General features: G+C 31.5%; 1 protein-coding gene across 2 annotated transcripts in view; it reads right to left on the bottom strand.

Moving 5' to 3' along the window:
* Positions 1-4,636: 4,636 nt before the first annotated feature.
* Positions 4,637-18,911, bottom strand: part of LOC108688475 (WASH complex subunit FAM21) — a 36,952-nt gene continuing 22,677 nt past the window's right edge. For both annotated transcript variants that reach the window (XM_018194747.1, XM_018194746.1), the window contains exons 10-13: positions 8,280-8,833; positions 7,125-7,979; positions 6,620-6,738; positions 4,637-6,374 (exon numbers count right to left, since the gene is read on the bottom strand). In XM_018194747.1, coding sequence (XP_018050236.1) covers positions 4,866-6,374; positions 6,620-6,738; positions 7,125-7,979; positions 8,280-8,833 — 3,037 coding nt within the window. In that variant the 3' untranslated portion in view covers positions 4,637-4,865. The remainder of the gene's footprint in view (positions 6,375-6,619; positions 6,739-7,124; positions 7,980-8,279; positions 8,834-18,911) is intronic.

Below are 18,911 nucleotides of genomic sequence, written 5' to 3'. Positions count from 1 at the left end.
ATAAATTTATATAATATATTTATATATAAAAGAACAATTTCGCGCGTATTTGCAAAATTAAATTGCGCAATACTAGTACCAGATTTAATTAGTTGTCTTCTGTACGTATTATCTATTATTAAATTATTTTTTCATGTGGAAGAAGATTATTTGATCGAGAGCTTAAAAAAATATATATCGATATGTAGCGAGATCTTTCCTTACATCATTTTATAATTGTAATTTTGTGTAATTCTCAATTATATTAAATTATCATGTCAACTAGACATTAATACGGTTAATTCCATTTAAAAAAAAGAAATATTCATTATGAATCTATTAGAAAATAATCGAATAATTATATAAATTTACTTTTCGTTAGTATCAACTTTATATACAATCAGCGATTAAAAATAATTCCTCGGCAAAATTTCCGTCAACGATATATTTCCTTTGTTGCTTCGAACCATCAGGGTATGATTAAAAATTTTTTATAAATTACGAGAAAATGTGCATTTCATTCGAAATACGTACAATTATAAAAGCTGTCACTCGTAACTTTGTTAAGCAGAGAGTGAGATAATACCAGCAGCTACACATTCACGCGTAGCATCACAATTGCGATACACTGCGTATCGCGATTTGTATATTCAGCGTTTTTATATCTCCGAAAGATATTTTGGAAAAAAATATACATAGAGCGATATAAGACTAGTATGTAAGAACTTATACTTACAGATTACATCTACATCTGTATTTAGATTTATCGTGTAATATACGTGTTTCGTCTATATTTTTGCCAGTTTCTTCTGGTAATTCGTATTTTTTAGAGAGATTCGTGCGATAAAGCGCTATATTTTTTCCGCGCCCAATAACGCTCCATTTATCGGAATTTTATATCCATTTATTTATTAAAAGTTCCGTCCAAAAATTTCTAGAAATAAAAAATAATTTCGCATAAATCTTGAGAATAAAACAATACATCTTAATATCAAATGTTAATGTATTCTGTTGACGAACTTGGTAAATTTTAAATTCTAATAAATTTTTCCATAAACAGTTTAAGTTTAATATCTAAATTTATTCCGCTTAAACAAATTCTGGATAAATGAAGCTCAAAAGCGCGGCACGAGATAAAACGGTAATGCGCACGACGACTATTGTAATTAGATAAATTTAAACTTATATAAGTCACGTGTTTAGAAAATAATACGTCCACGTGAAAATCAGCTGGGCTTCGCTAGTTGTCGATCACGTAACCGAAGGCACGGAATTATGTATAATTGCAAGACACTATCTGTGTCTCGCTTGATAAATAACTTATTTCAGGAAATCGAGGACCAGTAAATTTGGCACAGATAACTTTTAACGATCCATGCGTTGTGTGATCTATATACGTATGTATATTCGGTAGAAAGATATTTTGTATACTATGTAATTGCACATGTGTCGCGGCACAGTGGCCGACACGCGGATGTGTCATCACGTATTATATTCAGAGGCAATATTTTATATACCAGTGATTAAATGAAAGTCAATTTCGATTTTCATGAAACACTCGCGAGATCTAGTCTAGATTACATACATACTTATAGTTGTGTCGCTTTTGTGAATATATTTTCGCAGAAATCTGGAGACACGGTAGTATCTCGGCGCTAAAATATGGCGTGAGATACTGCCGTGCTCCTTTACGCGAACCGGCGAATCGCGTCAGATTATGTTCTACATAAGATATGTACAGCAAAAATTTATATCTCAATAAAGGTAATTGAACGGGATTATCGACGCTGGATTTTAATGACATTTCTACTATGTAATACATTCTATACAGTTTTTATACGTAAATATTGTATATTAACTGAAATAAAATTGTCATTAATTAATCAATTTTTTATTATTAATGTTTAAAATTTTTATGGAAAAACGCAGTAATAATTGATTACCGGAGAATGATTTAACTTCTCTAATTGAATCATACTTTTCATGGATTTATGTATTTCTTAAAAATTCTGCAAAATTTATAAATGATTATTAATAATTTACATGATAATTTACATGATAAATTAATATAAAATATTAATTATTAATGATATATCAATGTAATGGATGGATCTCTTTTAAAATCCAGTGATATTCTCGGTCACAAAATTGAAAACCTCTAAATTAAGATCCTCTATCGCTAGCACAAATTTTGTGATTTCACGAAAGAGTTTTAGTGACCTTGTAAATCAACTAAATACAATCTTTCTTTCCCCGGGAATAATGCGGACATTAATGAATGCAATCGTAGAGCTTATTGTAGTATGTAAGACAGGTCTGCGATCCAATTATACAATACAGACGTATGATTCTTTCTTCTCCTAAAAGATCTAAAAAATTGTCAGATTGATTGGATAAATCGAAGAAGGTTAACGAAGGAATAAAGATATAGAAAAGTATCTATTTGAAAAATTCTGCCTCTCGACAGATACTTTCGTTTTATCTAAACTTTCCCAATAAACTTTCGCAATCTCTTTGTTTTCCTTTATTTGTAATCGATTTCATTTTTTTCACTTATTATTTATTTTCATTCATTAATGAGCGAGAAAGATGGATAGATTCTTTAAATAAAATACTGGCGAAAAAATGCCACTGGCGCTTCTATACAAGTACAAAAAAATAAAATATCAAAAAATCCCTGTTAGCGTATTTGTAAGGATTTTCTTGAAATGAATTTCTACCGTTTTTCTTTTTTTATAAAAAAAAAATACATATCAAATTTGAAATATTTAAAAATTCTTAAGCTCCGTCGTGACTTAATAATTATTTCTTTATCATGTAGAATTGAATTTCTCGATGTGATTTTGCGTGATTAAATAACGTCCATGTGTTTTATGCGTATAATTGTGTAATTATTTGTATTCATAAGTCGCTGTAACATATTCCATAATCTATTTTTATTCCGTATGTCCTTAAAGATAAACAAAAAATATGAGTTTTACAACTTTTATTTTAAAAATGTTATTTATTTTGCTGATACGCAATAATTTTCAGTAACAACGTATGAACATACATATGACATTAATAGACGTATTATTATACGTTCATATGTATATGAATGTGTCATTCCCGGCGAAATACGATTAATATAAATGTATTTATCGAAAACATGTGACTAATATAATTTTGTTCCACACGTAATATACAGTAATTGATTTTTTTAAATTAAACTATTGCTTTACACAAAGAAGCAATAGTAATCCAATCCTTTGACTTAAATATTTTGTTATTTTTTCTAGTTGTGCCAAATTGTAGATCAATCCATTTTTTTTATTAGTTTCAATGTAAATCATTTTCATATTAATGTTTAGTAAATAATAAATTAAATATGAATCTCAAATTTAATACATTTTCTTGAATTAAAGCATTTAAGCTTTATTGTTTTAAAGCAATATTGAATATTAAACATTGAGTAGAAGCAACAGCGATTTATAGAAACGATTAAAAATAATTCAAATTGAATATAATTTGATAATATAAATTTAAATGTATTAATCTAAAGTATTCTTTGTTTGAAATTTACGTTCCATTTATTTTCGGAAACTTTTCATAAGATAAATGAAAGATTGGGGTCGGTAGTGAAGATTTGGATGGGCTTTCGAGTATCCAGGCTTAAAAAATTATGATTATATCATTGCATGTAGTCATCGAATAAATTTTATTGTACTAACGTGGGTGACTCAGAATAATATATATATATATACATATACATATGACGTAAATCACAAGAAGGCGAGGTGAATTACGCGCAAGATGAACAAGGCGATAGTACAGAAAATATATTTTTGCACGGGTGAAGTGCGATTTTATAATGATACTCTCAATCAATCAGTGTAAATCGATTACATGTTCGTTGCCTTAGAAATAAATGCTAACGGGAAACAAAGAGGATGAATATATCCTTCCAGACTGCAACTTCATCAACAAATGAAACCATATTCTTTCTAATGTGGCCCACATAAACTAACAAATAATACATAGATTTAACTCATGATATAATAAATATAGATTGTAGGCAGAAATAATAAAAATTCCGTTATTCGTGAATTGCACGTTACTCATCCTCCAGCATAACACTCCTCTCCATAACACTCTTTATACTGTAAACGAGCGAATGTGAACTAACAAAATATAAATTAAAAAAATATATATATGTATACATATACACGCCTAAAGCCACAAAAGTTTATTCGGTTCATTGAAGCATTCTATACTCGCACGAACTTTACAACACTAAATATTAATTCTTTGCAAAAAAAAAATATAAAAAAGATTAAGATGTTTAAAAACAAATAATTTAATGCTATACTTTGTTACAATTTGTTTTTAAAATATAATAAATAATACTAATTGAATAGAATTCTCTCTTTTTCAAATCTTTCTCCATCGCATTGGAGACATCGCAGAAATTATTCTCTGCTGTGCAACTAAAGTTGTCTCGATAATTCTTACCAATTTAATTAGGATAAGTTACATAATTATGATCGTTCATATCTGATAAAAAAATTGAATATTATGTTGCGTTAAGAAAATAGAATAATTTTAATATGTTAAATATTAAGTGTGGGAAAAAGTTCGTGGCGTTTTTCCCGTTAGATGGCATTAAAAAAACGCCACAAACTTTTTCCTATACCTAATAAATTAATTTTAACCATACACGCATGCTCACACATACATACAATAGTGTAATACAAACAATTCTTTGAAGAAATGGCAGAACAAAAAGATAAGCTTCTCTTCTAATTTTTGTACTTCATTCAACATCTCTCACTTTTTTAAACACGTATAAACTTTTGTAGCTAAGCGTTGTATAGCTAAAAATCTCATCTTATCTTAAGGAAACTGAGTTAGTCGTCTTGAAGGAGGCTTAGTGGATCTTCGATGATTTTTTCGGCCGTTTTCTTCAAATCTTTAGTTATCGATTTCTTCATGGCCAATTTTGAACTCGGTGCGATCATCGTCGTCCTCGCCTTCGATTCCGTCGACGCAGATGGCTGCTTGCCGAAAATATGGCCGTCGTCATCATCGTCCGACGCGAATAGGGATTTGGACGGCGCGACAACTTTCTTAGGAACAATTTTCTTCGTAGCAAAAAGATCGATATCGTCATCATTACCGTCATGCGGTGCGTTGCCGAAGATATCTTTTAAATTCGAGCTCTTGGTTTGAGAATCGATTTGAGAGTCTTGCTTAGACTCCGAGAACGACGCGCTGTCCGATTTCTGCGAATGACCGGATGACTCGATGAACAAGCTAGAATCATCGTCGTCGTCATCGTCGAAAATATTGTTCTTTTTTCGCCCGGCTAAAATAGAATTTGATGGTTGATTATCAAACTTCGCTTTGCTGGACGAATTGCCGAAGAGACTGTCATCGTCGTTTTGCGCGTCGTCATCATCACCGAAGAGACCGATCTTCGTGTCTCGCAATGGCTTTTTCATCGTCTTCTTCAATGGTGCTGTGAAAAATAGATCGCCGCCCATATCGTCTTCCGCAAACAGATCTAAGATTTTCTTCTGTGACTCATTCGGATTTTTTGCTGAGCTGCTAGAGAAGAGACTATCGTCCGGCTCAGAAAATAACAGTCCTTTGCTTTTCTCAGGCGATGGCGTCTTCGTGACAAACGCGAACAACTGACTAGGATCCTTCAGTGGATCGTGGGTGCTGTCGCGTAGAGGATCGCTCGGCTCCTCGCTAGATGCTTTTCTTACGTTACCTTGCCCATCATCGATTTTCTTATGTTTATCATTTTTGGTACTCTTCTGCGTATCTGATTTAGTATCGACATCCGATCGCGCAAATTCGCTAGAATTTTGTTTATTACTTTCGTTGTTCATTGCATTCACGTCAGTATCAATTTCATCGACCTTTCTGATCACGGTATCTATTAAAGGTTTGACAATGACGGGCGTTTTATCCGATTGCCCGCCGTCAATCGGTGAGAGTATTGGTGCCCTGCCAAATAAAGCGTCCTCCTTCTGTGGATCTTCCGGCAAATCTGGTGGTACATCAAACAAATCCTCTTCATCAGTGGATGGAGACAGAAGAGTGTTCTTGTTTACGCTCATCGAGCTCTCCTTGCTAATACTACCCAGCTCAGATCTGTCGTCCGTAGAAGCAGGATCGACCGCCGTGCGATGAATATTGTCATTGGCAATTAAGCGATCAGAGACACTGATTGTCAAAGCGGCAGATGGATCTTTGCTGGACGAACAGGTGCTAGTATGACTCTCCTCCTGAGAATTATCGTTGTCCGCATTGTCAATCGTGTCGAAGTCGATACCGCTATGCCTTAGGGCAGATTTCCGAGCGTGTCGACTTTGAGGACGGCGTTTAGCTTGAATCCTCACTCGGCTCTAACAAAAAAATAGATATAACAAATTAAGAGAAAAAGAAAATTATTACGAATTATTTAAAGTATCTCAAGAATATTGTGATAAAATTTGAAAAAAGTTGTAACTCGATTTCAAAGAAATATGTAAGGAACTTATTTTTTTTGCTAATGTATATTTTCTGTTCTCAGAAATCGAATTATGAAATGTATATTATGTATATTATGTATATAACTTAAATAAATCAATATAGTTAATTTGATAAGTACCTTGGACGCAGTAGTAGATAATGTTTCTACTTGAGCCAGATCATCGAAATTTATGGCCGCTTCCGCGTTGCTAATGGTGGAAATTGTTGAATAAGAGGATTCTTTCCGTGTGCTACCTTCTACAAAACAAATTTATTTAAATTATATTTCTCTTCACTTCAATTTAAAATGATTGAAATTAATTAACAAACATTCTAAATAAAACGTTAGATTTTTTAATATATAATTATAATAGACTTGTATACATACATAAATACATACAAAAAAAAGAACCCCGTTATAATAGATTCGTTTTGTGACAATTTCTTTAAATTGTCACAATATGTATAATAATTTGGAAATGATCACACATTATTAAATGTGTAAATGATTTATAAACTTATCAATATACTTTAACTTATTAATTTACTTTTGTAATATATAAGATACTTTCTTCCTTCTGCGACAAAAATTAGAGACTAAAAAGATTGAGATTTTTTTACAAATAGAAATTTTGTTTAACTACCTGATATACTTGGAGGTGAAACGTGACCACTGACGCCCAGATCTGCGATGTCCCGATCCACGACGTCTTCTTCCTCATCCGTCTTATCTTCGCTTCTTCTCCATAATGGCGGTGTATCCATTGGTGAAAGTATTTTCAAATCACCCATCTTGCCCATTAGATTCTTTATCTTACCGGATACTAAACGTCGAGGTACTTGTTGATTGCCATGTTCCTCAGACGGCGGTGAGATCGTCCGGATGCTCAGAGTTTTTGGTGGAGAATTTTTTTTTACTATGCCATCTTCTTCAATGTTGGAAGATATTTCCTTGATTTCAGCTTCACTTTTTTCTTCATCCACGTCATTCCTCACAACGCTTGACTCTACGATTGCCTTGACATCACGATTTAAATTTGATGACTCTCTTTGGTTTTTATTTTCTTCAGGAAGTTTCTCTGTCTGCTCGGCAATGTCTTTACTGGCTTCTTCTTTAGATTTCACTTGATTGTTATCGCATGGCGCTGTGTTCTTCTTGCCAAAAAGATCGTCATAATCGTCATCCTCAAACAGAAGACTATGGGGTCTCGTTGTTTTCGAAAATAGTTCATCCAAATGATCTGGAGAATCATTTCTATTCTTCTTTTCAGTTTCGAGACTAGAGATGTTCTTAGAGATGTCGATTTTTGGTTTAACTGCTACATCTTTTTCTATTGAAGAGGTCTTGTTGGATAGAAACAGGTCATCCTCATCCTCAAAGAGATCAGTTTTACGTTCGTTCTTTAATTTCGTCGGCTTCGCGTCGAACAAGTCGCCATCATCATCATCGTCGAACAGACTGATCTTCTTTGGTTCCATCCTCGTATTTTGTGAATTGTCTAACGATTTGGATTTTGAATTACTAATATTTTCTTTTATCATGTTTTACGAAGTGTCATATTCGCATTAACTATAAAAGTCTTCTTTATACCAAACAAATGTTGATAATATTCTTCATATTCCCGAATCAAAATGAAACAATCTCTTATCTATTTTTTATATAAAAATACAGTATTTCCTAATCAAATAAAATTCTCATATTTACACATCGCAATAAATAAATGAAATAAGTCGGACTAAAAAAAAAATGTAATTTATACAAAAGATTAAAAAGAAATTATAAGGTATGTTCCACTCACCGTTGTTATTCTTGGGTATTACCGAGTTCGGACCATTTGAAGCTGCATCTCTTGAACCCGATTTCGATGCTGCCCCAAATATATCGACGTCTGGGGCGTCTTTGCCGAATATGTCTACGTCGTCATCAAATAGACCGCCACTTTTCGGGACTGATTTCATCCGGTCACTCGATACTGTGACGTGGAAATCCGTGCTCTTCTGTGATCTAGAACCAGAGCTAGCGACGGAGAAGAACTCATCACCGGAATCAGAGTCGTCAAAGAGTGACGAGATCTTTGATTTGGTTGTTCGCTCCGGTTTACTGGGTAATGGTGGCGGTTCGAACAAGTCGTTTTCGAATACGTCGTCCTGTAATAACGCCGACGAGGTACCTTGCTGCTCCTGTCTCGATTGCTGTTGTTGTTGCTGCTGATTATCACTGTTGGCATTTGCCGAGTTGGCATTGGCAGGATAATACGTTCGTGCCGTAAACAGACTGTCACTGGTAATACGCTCACGATAGATCTCCTCAGACTTGACCCTTGTCGAGGACATCCGCGGGCTAGGAAAATTCCTGAAGAAGAAAAAGTATTGAGTATTCTTACGAGCAGAACGATAAGTAATATGATAAATAATGTTATTTATTTGTTTCAATATTCTTTTCCCATTATATGTCAATAAAAAAATGACGAGTTTCTTCTATAAAATAATATTTAATTTTATTCCATTCACTCATTACAAAATGATAGAATAATAGCTATTTATCTTTAGTGATTTCCCAATCATTATTCTGTTGTATCTTCTTTGTGCCAATGATAAAGCATTCGAAGTAAGCATTCGAAGTAAATTTGTCTTTACTTAAAAGTTTATCATCTAAACTCCAACAATAATCAAATGTTGAATGACAAATAACGCATTGTAATTCCATACTTACTTAATGTTATGCATAATGCGCTTAATATACTAATAAATAATAAAATTGCTTCTGCTGGGCGAGTTTATCGTGAAATAATTGTAGTATTAGCATTAATAGCAATTTTTCTAGTTTATTTATTTAGAAACTGTGATAAAAAAGCAATAGAAGTCGCAAGAAGTAATTGCACAGTGTTAAATATTAAAATTAATTATCTTACACACAATGTAACAATAATTTATTGGTAACCGGAAGCCTCTATAATATTTTTATTGAACTTATTATTGAAAATCAAAAGATAATCCGAATTAACTCACTTCAATCGACGAATTATGTGATTATAAAGAATGTTTGATTAATCCTGTCAATTTGGATATAAAATGATGTATATTATAATGAGTCAAAAATCATTAACAGAATAAAGCAATATGAAACAGTAACTGATGCGGTCAATATGAGAAAGAATAAGAAACACATATATTACAATTTATTGAGGATTTTTATGTAGCCCTTGTTTAAGGGCCGTGTCCATTTTTACATTAAGTCCATTTAATTAGTTTTTTATATGTATCATTTCGGTGAATGTTTGTTATAATGCTTTTCGACATCCAGAATTTTCTCAATCAAATTCATGATCACAATGCATTCTATGGTCTGTAATAGCTGATTGAGTCGTAGTCTTTCTATGTATATGACTACGATGTTTTGAAAGTCTGGTTTTCAATCCGTTTGGTCCACGTATGATGCATCACTAAAATCACTACAATTGATTCTGTAGACTATATTTCTTTTTTAAAATTCAGTATGGATCTTTATGTACTTAATGTGTACTTAATGTAACTTTAATAAAATTACTAAGTTTATTTATACTATAAAAAGATATACCGTGTGTCAAACCATTGAAAATGTTCTTAAATTTTTGTGAAACACATAAATGTATGGCACAGTAAATCATTTTTTATTTTTGTCCTTTTGTGCATTTATGTTGGATAGAAAGAAGAACCTGGAGTTCCAAATGTTTGTCTACAAAATTGATCATCAAAAGTAAAATATGTCGAATTTAATACCATGTATTCTGCTTGTAAAACTTCATCTTTAGATAATACAATTCGTTGAAATCAAATTCCATCTATTCGTCAATGCATTCATTGCCAATTCCAAAGGAATATTCGTAAAAAGCGATATATTACACCCAATGAAATCAACTCATATTCAGAATCAATTTTAACGTTTTTTAATTTTTTAACAAGCTCAAAATTATTCTGAATGTGACTGGGAGCTTTTGGAATACTTTTGATAATCACATAGTGATTAGCAGAAATTTCGCTAAGTTGTAAAGATGACAGCCCTCTTTATTTATATTAGCATTGCATTTAATCAGAATGTCGTAATTATTCTGATTAAATGCAAATCTTTTTCATAATACAATTTTATTCCAGATGCCTTCAATACACTTGTGACCCAAAGCATGAACATAGTATTAGCTGGATACCTGAGGAGAGATAAAAAATATAAATGATTGCTAGTCATATCCAATTTGTAATATTGTAGTATTCATGAACTGGGGATGGGAGATACTTTATGTAAGGCCGGAATTAGCATTGAAGAATGAAATTGAAGATTGATGAAAGATTGATATTTGACCAATCAGAACAAAAGGAATCAAAATTTCTTTGTTCTCTCATTGATGAAATTTCAATCTTTAATCTTTAATCTCAATCTTTAATGCATAGTCTGATTCGGGCCTTACATAAAGTATCTCCCACCTCCAGTTTCTCTATAGTGAAGTTCGTGTAACAGGATATTCATACCTGAATTCATCGAAATGTTTTGTGTTTATTCACTTATATATTGTTATTATTTTATAATCACATTTTTTTAGAATTTGGTTGCGCGATATCAGACATTCGTCTGATATCGCGCAACCAAAATTATCCAGCCACATTTTTTATTCCTTACTATTCCTAGTTTCCGCTCTGCACAAAAGAACAAAAACTATTTCCCTCTTAAACGATCTTCAGTTTCAAAAATAAAGTTGTGCTTAAAAGATACTAATGAGCGTGATGTTGATGTGATTCTCCGTTTTTTTTTATCTTCCTTCTATCATTACGTGTGATATTACACATTTTGCTTACTTGTGCAGAACAGAAGACAAGATGTTCTCCCAAATACATCATAAAGGAGAGAAAAATGATATATAAACAGGTATTCTTTTTTATTTATAATCGCCTTTTTTTCTGGTAATTCTCTAAACAAAAAAGTGAGATGAAGAGTTCCTTTTACATCTTATTGCTGCTGTGCTTGGGATTAGTTCATGGTGGAAGAGATAACTTCCACTATGGGTTAGATTATTCTGACAATGGTATGTATTGCATAATTTAAGATTAATATTTAAAGGATTATCATTAAATCTGAAAGCTGCAAACCAAATCTGTGAAGAACAAATTATCGAATTTACGAACAATAGAAATACTTTTTCGTACAGACTCTTACAGAACAAAGACTGAACATATTATGTGCATTCTTGTGTGATATATTTCTATGACAGATTCTTTGACAAATTAGCAAATTATATAACTTTGATCATTCCAATATTAATACAGCCGTACTATAATTAATAATAATATCACAAAAATTAATGAGAGCTTGCAAAATGCATTTTCGAATACTTTTGGATTTTATGCACAAAAATACGCGTTTTAGACTACTGCATATATGAATATTTGTCTATGAAGCCAAATACAGTCATGACGACTGATACGTGCATGAAGTTAACTTGTGATCATACTACAACAATGATCATCGACACGTAAGTCAAAACAATTTTATAATTATATATCACATACAATTTATAAAATATATTTAGAAGTATTTCATATATAAGTTCTTACATAAATTTTATAAAATATTTTCATTTATGTAAGCGAAATTGCAATTGAATATTAAGTTTTACGTAACTCAGAAAAATTCTACTCAAAAAAAAAAATTAATAAATTTTCGTTTTCTATATAGAGTTAAATTCTCTATTTATAATCTCGGGAAAATTTGCTTTTATACAACGATGTTTTAATGATTGATTAACCTGACTCTCGCTTTAATGGAAATATATGCGAAAAAAATGTATTTATTTAGTTAGATTACTTATTTAAATTATTAATTTAAAAAAATGTGCTTAAGAAACAATTTTTTTGTACGATATTGAAGCTAAATTTGATAAATCTATATATATATTTGTAAACGAACACAAGAAAAGAATTATTATATATATATGTATAGAAATTTAGAAAAATTAGTTTTAATTTTTACTCTGTCTTTTAGAGAAGTACATAAAAACAAGAAACTTAATAGAAAAAAATCTAATTGCGTTTTTCACTAGCAGAATTGGTGCGCACTCAGTGTACATTAAAGCTTGTATATTAATCTAATCTGAATGTAAAAGTGAGATATTTAAATTGATAAAATATATATTATATTCAATGTATATTTTATCAAATAGCACAATAAAATGTATTAAGGATTTTGCGATTTAATTCGTTTCTATATTTTTATTAAACGTACGTCTTTACATCGATTTGTGGCTACAATGGCTTTAAGTGACTGAGTACGAACTAGCTCTGCCAGTGAAAAACATTATAGAAAATCTCATATTAATTTACATTTATTAATTTCTGCTTTCTTTTTCTTATGACTATATTCTAAACAATTAACATTCAAATTTCGCAATGGGACCTGCATAATTACGACATTCTGTCGTCATTTTAATGTAAAAAGAGATTTTTTTTATCAAACCTCTTATTTATAATCTAATCTTATCAAATTCTACTTTGTTTCATTCCAGATGCCCTACACTTACTTGTAACAAAGATGAAAAAATTGTGCAACTATTGTCACTGGATGACGTCCCTTATCCACAATGCTGCCCAAAAATAATTTGTCGTCGTCGACAAAATGAAATGAATTAATCCCCATTTTAGCGTAATTCTTATATACAGATCTCGAAAGAGATCACAGGATTCGCGTAATTCTTTGTCTGGAAATATTGTTATAAATAAATATCATTCTTTTCAATTAAGTGACTTGCTACTTCATTTGCTTATTGTTATTACTTTAAAATCAGATAATGAATAACGTCGCCTCTTGCGCGAAAACGATTTATTCAGATACGTATTCTCCATTTTTTTCTATTCTTAATTCACAATTCTGTCCCATGAAAGCACAAAAATCTCTTGAGCGGTTTTCATATTCCCGTACATTTCTCCAAAGATGAATGAAGATGTATAGTGCTTCCAATCCGGCACGCAAATAAACGCCATATTCGCATGTATTTCTTCAAATAGACTTCCATTGCTTTGTGATTCTTGTTGGATATCATTCATTTCTCAGAATCAATGCTACATAAGCTTTCAAAGACAACGAATAAATGGTGTTTAGATACGAATTAATCGACACATGACATGTGCCTGCATTTTCTACTTGCCTTGCAATCGTTAAAGATCAAAAAGTTGCTCGCGCAAATAGTTCTCAATAAAATTCATCTGCAAAAAAACTTGTAAGCATTTATCAACTACTTTTTTTTCTTTTAAATCACTTTATATCTTCACTCAATTCTTTATTAGCCGTCATTTCTTGATGATTAAATCAAGAATCAAATGATGATAGAGCCAACAACTGCAATACATTCGACGATATTGAAGAATAGTCACCTTAAACTAGCTATAGTATTTAAGCATCATTACTCGATTATCGGCAAGTTGAACGACTAATGTTTGAATCATCAATAAAGAAAATCCTATCATTTCGTTTCGTTTTCGTTGAGAAAAGAATTGTTACAATACTTTCGACTTAATTCTTAGATTATTCTGTGTTAAGACGAGCCAAATGTATATTTTAATCAAGATTAGAGAAAACTAAATGAAAATTAATAAAGATTAATGAAGATCACTTATCAAAATGCACATACATTTTGCATATACATACATAAATAGCATAAAAGATATACAAAAAAGATTGGATGCTAAATTTAACAATAAAATTTTGCAAAAAATCACGAATATATAATTAATTTATATGAAAAAGTAAGACCGTCTGTGTAACTGGTATCGATAAGTTGATGTTGATTGATTCCTTGCTCTTTTTATCGTCTTACTCTACGTGTGTTACAGCACATTTGATTTTACGTTTGATTGTGTACAAAAGATAACATGTTTTCCTCAAAAACAACATGAAAGAAGAAAAAATGATATATAAAAATCGTGATTTTGAAAATTTATTATCGACTCTTCTTTCTGGTAATTTCCTTTAAACAAGAAAAAGATGAAAGGTTACATTTGCGCGATCTTGTTGTTGATATGCACTGGACTAGCTCACTGTACTACGGAAGCCAAAGGTATGTTGCATAATTCGCCGACTAAGATTCAGTTTCACAACTCACGGTTAACATTTAACCGAGATTCAATTTATTTCCCATCTTTTTCCAATTCTAACATTAAAAAGAGATGAAGAACAAATTAAACCTCGATTAAGAGTTAACTATCAGTTGTGAATGTTGGCACTAGTTGCTGAGCCTAAGAGATTAATGTTAAGGGAAAAATATTGTTATTTGTGATGACTGCAAAATTATAAACATATAGAACCGATTAGCGAATTTACAAACGGAGTTTAGCGATTGGTATTCATTTGTAAAAACTTTTGTTACATAAACAAAGATTATTACAGTGCATTCTTGATATTTCAATGATTCTCTGGTAGATTTACAAATTACATAATTATTACCATTCCAAAATCAATATATCCAATAATATCAAACTGAATAAATTTTCGTATTATATCTTCTGTTTTTACTCATAAAGAGTTACGTTTAGATCATTGTGTATTTAAATCCGAGATTATGAAATTGAATACACACACGACTTCTTATCGTTCATGCTAGTGCGTTGTAATCCGAATGGAAGGAAGGCTTTCTTTCATATTGTAAGTCAAAGTATTATATAATGATATATTATATAAAATTATTTATAAAATATAAAATTATTTATCTAGAAGAATAAAAATTCTCACATATACATAAAATTCTTATACATACTACCTTGATCAAAAAGTTCCCGGAATTCATTCAGAAAATTCAAAATTCAATACAGTTTTATTCATCAAAAGTGATCTTGTTCCCTTCAAAGTACTCCCCATCGACTGCAACGCACTTATGCCAGCGCTTGATCCAGCTCTCGAAACATTTCTGGAATTCTATTGTTGATATAGTCATCAGAGCTGTCTTCGATTTTTCCATTACCTCCTTTCGGCTGTTAAAACGCGTTCCTCGTAATGATTTTTTGACTCGATCGAACAGAAAAAAATCAGTTTCCCAACATTTCCAAGGTTTTCACTATTGAATCCATTTTTAACGCAAAATTTAATACAAACTCGTTGCAAATTCAACTCCATTTTTAAAACTGTAAAAAATCGAAAAGAGTGTAGAGGTAGATGTACTCAAGACGGCGTAATTTTTACAAATGTCAAGGTGTCTATGGTGATAAAATTTGGTGAGAATGTTAATGATAGATGTAGCAACCTAACCAAAAAAACAGAACTCAAATCAGCTGACTCAGAGCATCACCTGGTGATAATTCCGGATAAACTTTTTGATCAAAGTGGTATAATATTATGATTTATATGTTGGCTATTTGGCAAATCTGTATGCATCTATAAATTAGACTTTACATAACTGAGAAAAATTCTACTCAAAGAAAAAAATAATATTAGGTGTACAACTTTGCTTCCGCCGTTTTCCTATAGATGGCTTTAGCGGTAAGTGGTGGTCGAAATAAATAGATCATAGACGTCATACAATAAACTTGGGCATCTGTCAACATAACCCCATAGAAACATTAGTCGATTTGTGTCTGCATCATAAAGTTATTCTCGATTGAAAATGTCAGTTTACGAGCCAAATTCTCGTCATTTGCGGGAGGTTTTAATTTTTTGCTTCAATATGAAGAAATCTGCGGCTGAGGCTCATCGAATGCCCTCAAATACTTATGGTGAGGCCGCTATTAGTGAAAGAACGTGTCGTGAGTGGTTTCAACGCTTCAAGAACGGTGATTTTGACGTCGAAGACCGGCATAGCGGTGGAAGAGAGAAGGTTTTCGAAGATGCAGAATTGGAGGCATTACTTGAGCAAGATTCGTGTCAAAATCAAGAAGAATTGGCACGATCATTGGGAATGATTCAACAAGCCATTTCTAAACGCCTCAAAGCCATGGGAATCATTCAGAACAGGAAATTGGGTGCCGTACGAATTGAAGCCGAGAGATGTTGAACGGCGTTTGTTTGCTTGTGAACAGCTGCTTGAAAGGCAAAGACGGAAGAGATTTCTGCATCGCATTGTGACTGGGGACGAAAAATAGGTTCATTACAATAATCCCAAGCGCAGAAAATCATGGGGAGTTCCCGGCCATGCTTCCACGTCGACGGCCAAACCGAATATTCACGGCTCCAAGGTCATGCTCTGTATTTGGTGGGACCAGTTCGGCGTAGTGTATTATGAACTGTTAAAACCGACTGAAACAATCACAGGCGATCGGTATCGAACGCAATTGATGCGTTTGAGCCGAGCATTGAAAGACAAACGGCCGCAATACAACGAGAGACACGATAAAGTGATTTTGCAGCATGACAATGCTCGATCCCATGTTGCGAAAGTGGTCAAGACATACTTGGAAACGTTGAAATGGGAAGTCCTACCCCATCCGCCGTATTCTCCAGACGTTTTTCCCTCTGACTATCACTTGTTTCGATCAATGCACACGGCCTGGCTGACCAGCATTTTCGGTCTTATGAAGAAGTAAAAAATTGGATCGATTCGTGGATAGCCTCAAAAGATGACCAGTTTTTTCGACGCGGGATTCGTACGCTACTCGAAAGATGAGAGAAAGTAGTGGCCAGCGATGGACAATACTTTGAATTATAAATGTATAACCAGTTTTTTACAATAAAGCCTCGAATTTCGGAAAAAAAACGGCGGAAGCAAAATTGTACACCTAATAAATATTTGTCTTTCTCACATATAGTCATAAATTCTTGATGCCTAATCTTGGAAATATGGTTTTTAAATAACGATCAGATAATTACCTTGATTCTCGCTTTGTTGCAAATGTATACAAAGAGAATGTATGATTAGTTATTTAAATTAGTAATCAAATTAGTAATTATTAGTAATTAGTTGTTAAATTCATTAGTAAATTAGTAAATAAAGGAAAAATACGCTTAAGAAAAGGAATAATACGTTTTTTCATGTATATATAATAAAGCTCAATTTGCCAAACTTTCAAATTTGTGAATTATTATAAAAAAAAATTGTTCGCAGAAATTAAAAAAAATTAATTTCAAATAATTTTTACTCTATATATATTAGAAAAAGTACATGGAAAACAAGAAAATCAAATAGAAAATCTCATATTACTTCACACTTCTAAGTTTCTCTTTTCTTTCTTTTCTGATTATTTATTCTAAATAATTAATATTCTCTATTTCATAATGGAAACTACACAATATGTCATTCTGTCGTGATTTCAATATTAATGTGAAAAGATAATTTTAATCAAATTTCTTTTTCATAATCCAATTTTATTTTCAGATGCCCTGAATCCATTTGTAATAGAGATTTGGAATATATGATATATTTACCATCCAAACAAATAAATTATCTATATTACTGCCCCAGAAACAGTTTGTCGTTCTCATAAGGGTATATTCTCGATCATGTTAAACAAATTTTATTTATTCTACCGATCATGAAAGACACCTCAAAATTAGTGTAATAGATATTTTTTATCTGGAAGTATTAAATATAAATAAATACCACTCTTTCTATCGAAATGATCTGTTTCTTAATTCGTCAAATGTTATTGTCTTAAAATTAAAAAATAATGCCATCTCTCGAACGATAATGCATAAGTTTATTCGAATACGTATTCTCCATTCCATTTTATCCAGACAAGTATCCTTCATTTCTCACTATTCCTGATCCTCGCTTTAGTGCAAATATTGTATATATGAAGAAAAGGTATGATTAGTTATTTAAATTATTATTAATCAAAAGAAAGATGTGTTTAAGGAATAAGAAATAATTTTTTCGTTTTTTTTTTTATACAATATTAAAACTAAATTTGATAAACCTTCAAATTCGTGAACAATTACAAGAAAAGAAAGAATTGTATATAGAAATTTAGAAAAATTAGTTTCAAATAATTTTTATTTAGTGTTTTAAAGAAAGTATATAAAAACAATAAAACTAATAAAAAAATCTCTATTAATTCATACTTCTAAGTTTCTGCTTTCTTTCTCTTATGACTATATACTCATTATTTCGCAATGGGACAACAATATTCTTTTGTCATTTTAATGCTAATATAGAAAGAGATTTTCTATTAAATCTCTTATTCATAATTTAATCTTATCAAATTCTATTTTATTTCATTTCGGATATGCCTTACACTTACTTATACAACTCTGGAAAAAACTATAGAAGCGTTAATAGATAAAATTTATCCACTTTGCTGTCCCAAAATACTTTTTCGTAATGTTTGGCGCAATTCTTATGTTCAGATCTTGAAATGACCTGCTACTTCATATACTTATTGTTATTGCTTTAAGATAAAGAACAACATTGCCCCTCGCGCCTAAGGCATAATGGCAATTTAGCCATGTTTTAGGATTAGACCAATTTAGGATATGTATTTTTCGT

Source organism: Atta colombica, unplaced genomic scaffold, assembly GCF_001594045.1.
Source record: "Atta colombica isolate Treedump-2 unplaced genomic scaffold, Acol1.0 scaffold233, whole genome shotgun sequence".
Classification (NCBI taxonomy): Eukaryota; Metazoa; Arthropoda; class Insecta; order Hymenoptera; family Formicidae; genus Atta; species Atta colombica.
Note: the sequence above shows the minus strand (reverse complement) of the source record. Positions and strands in the feature narration are given on the sequence as shown.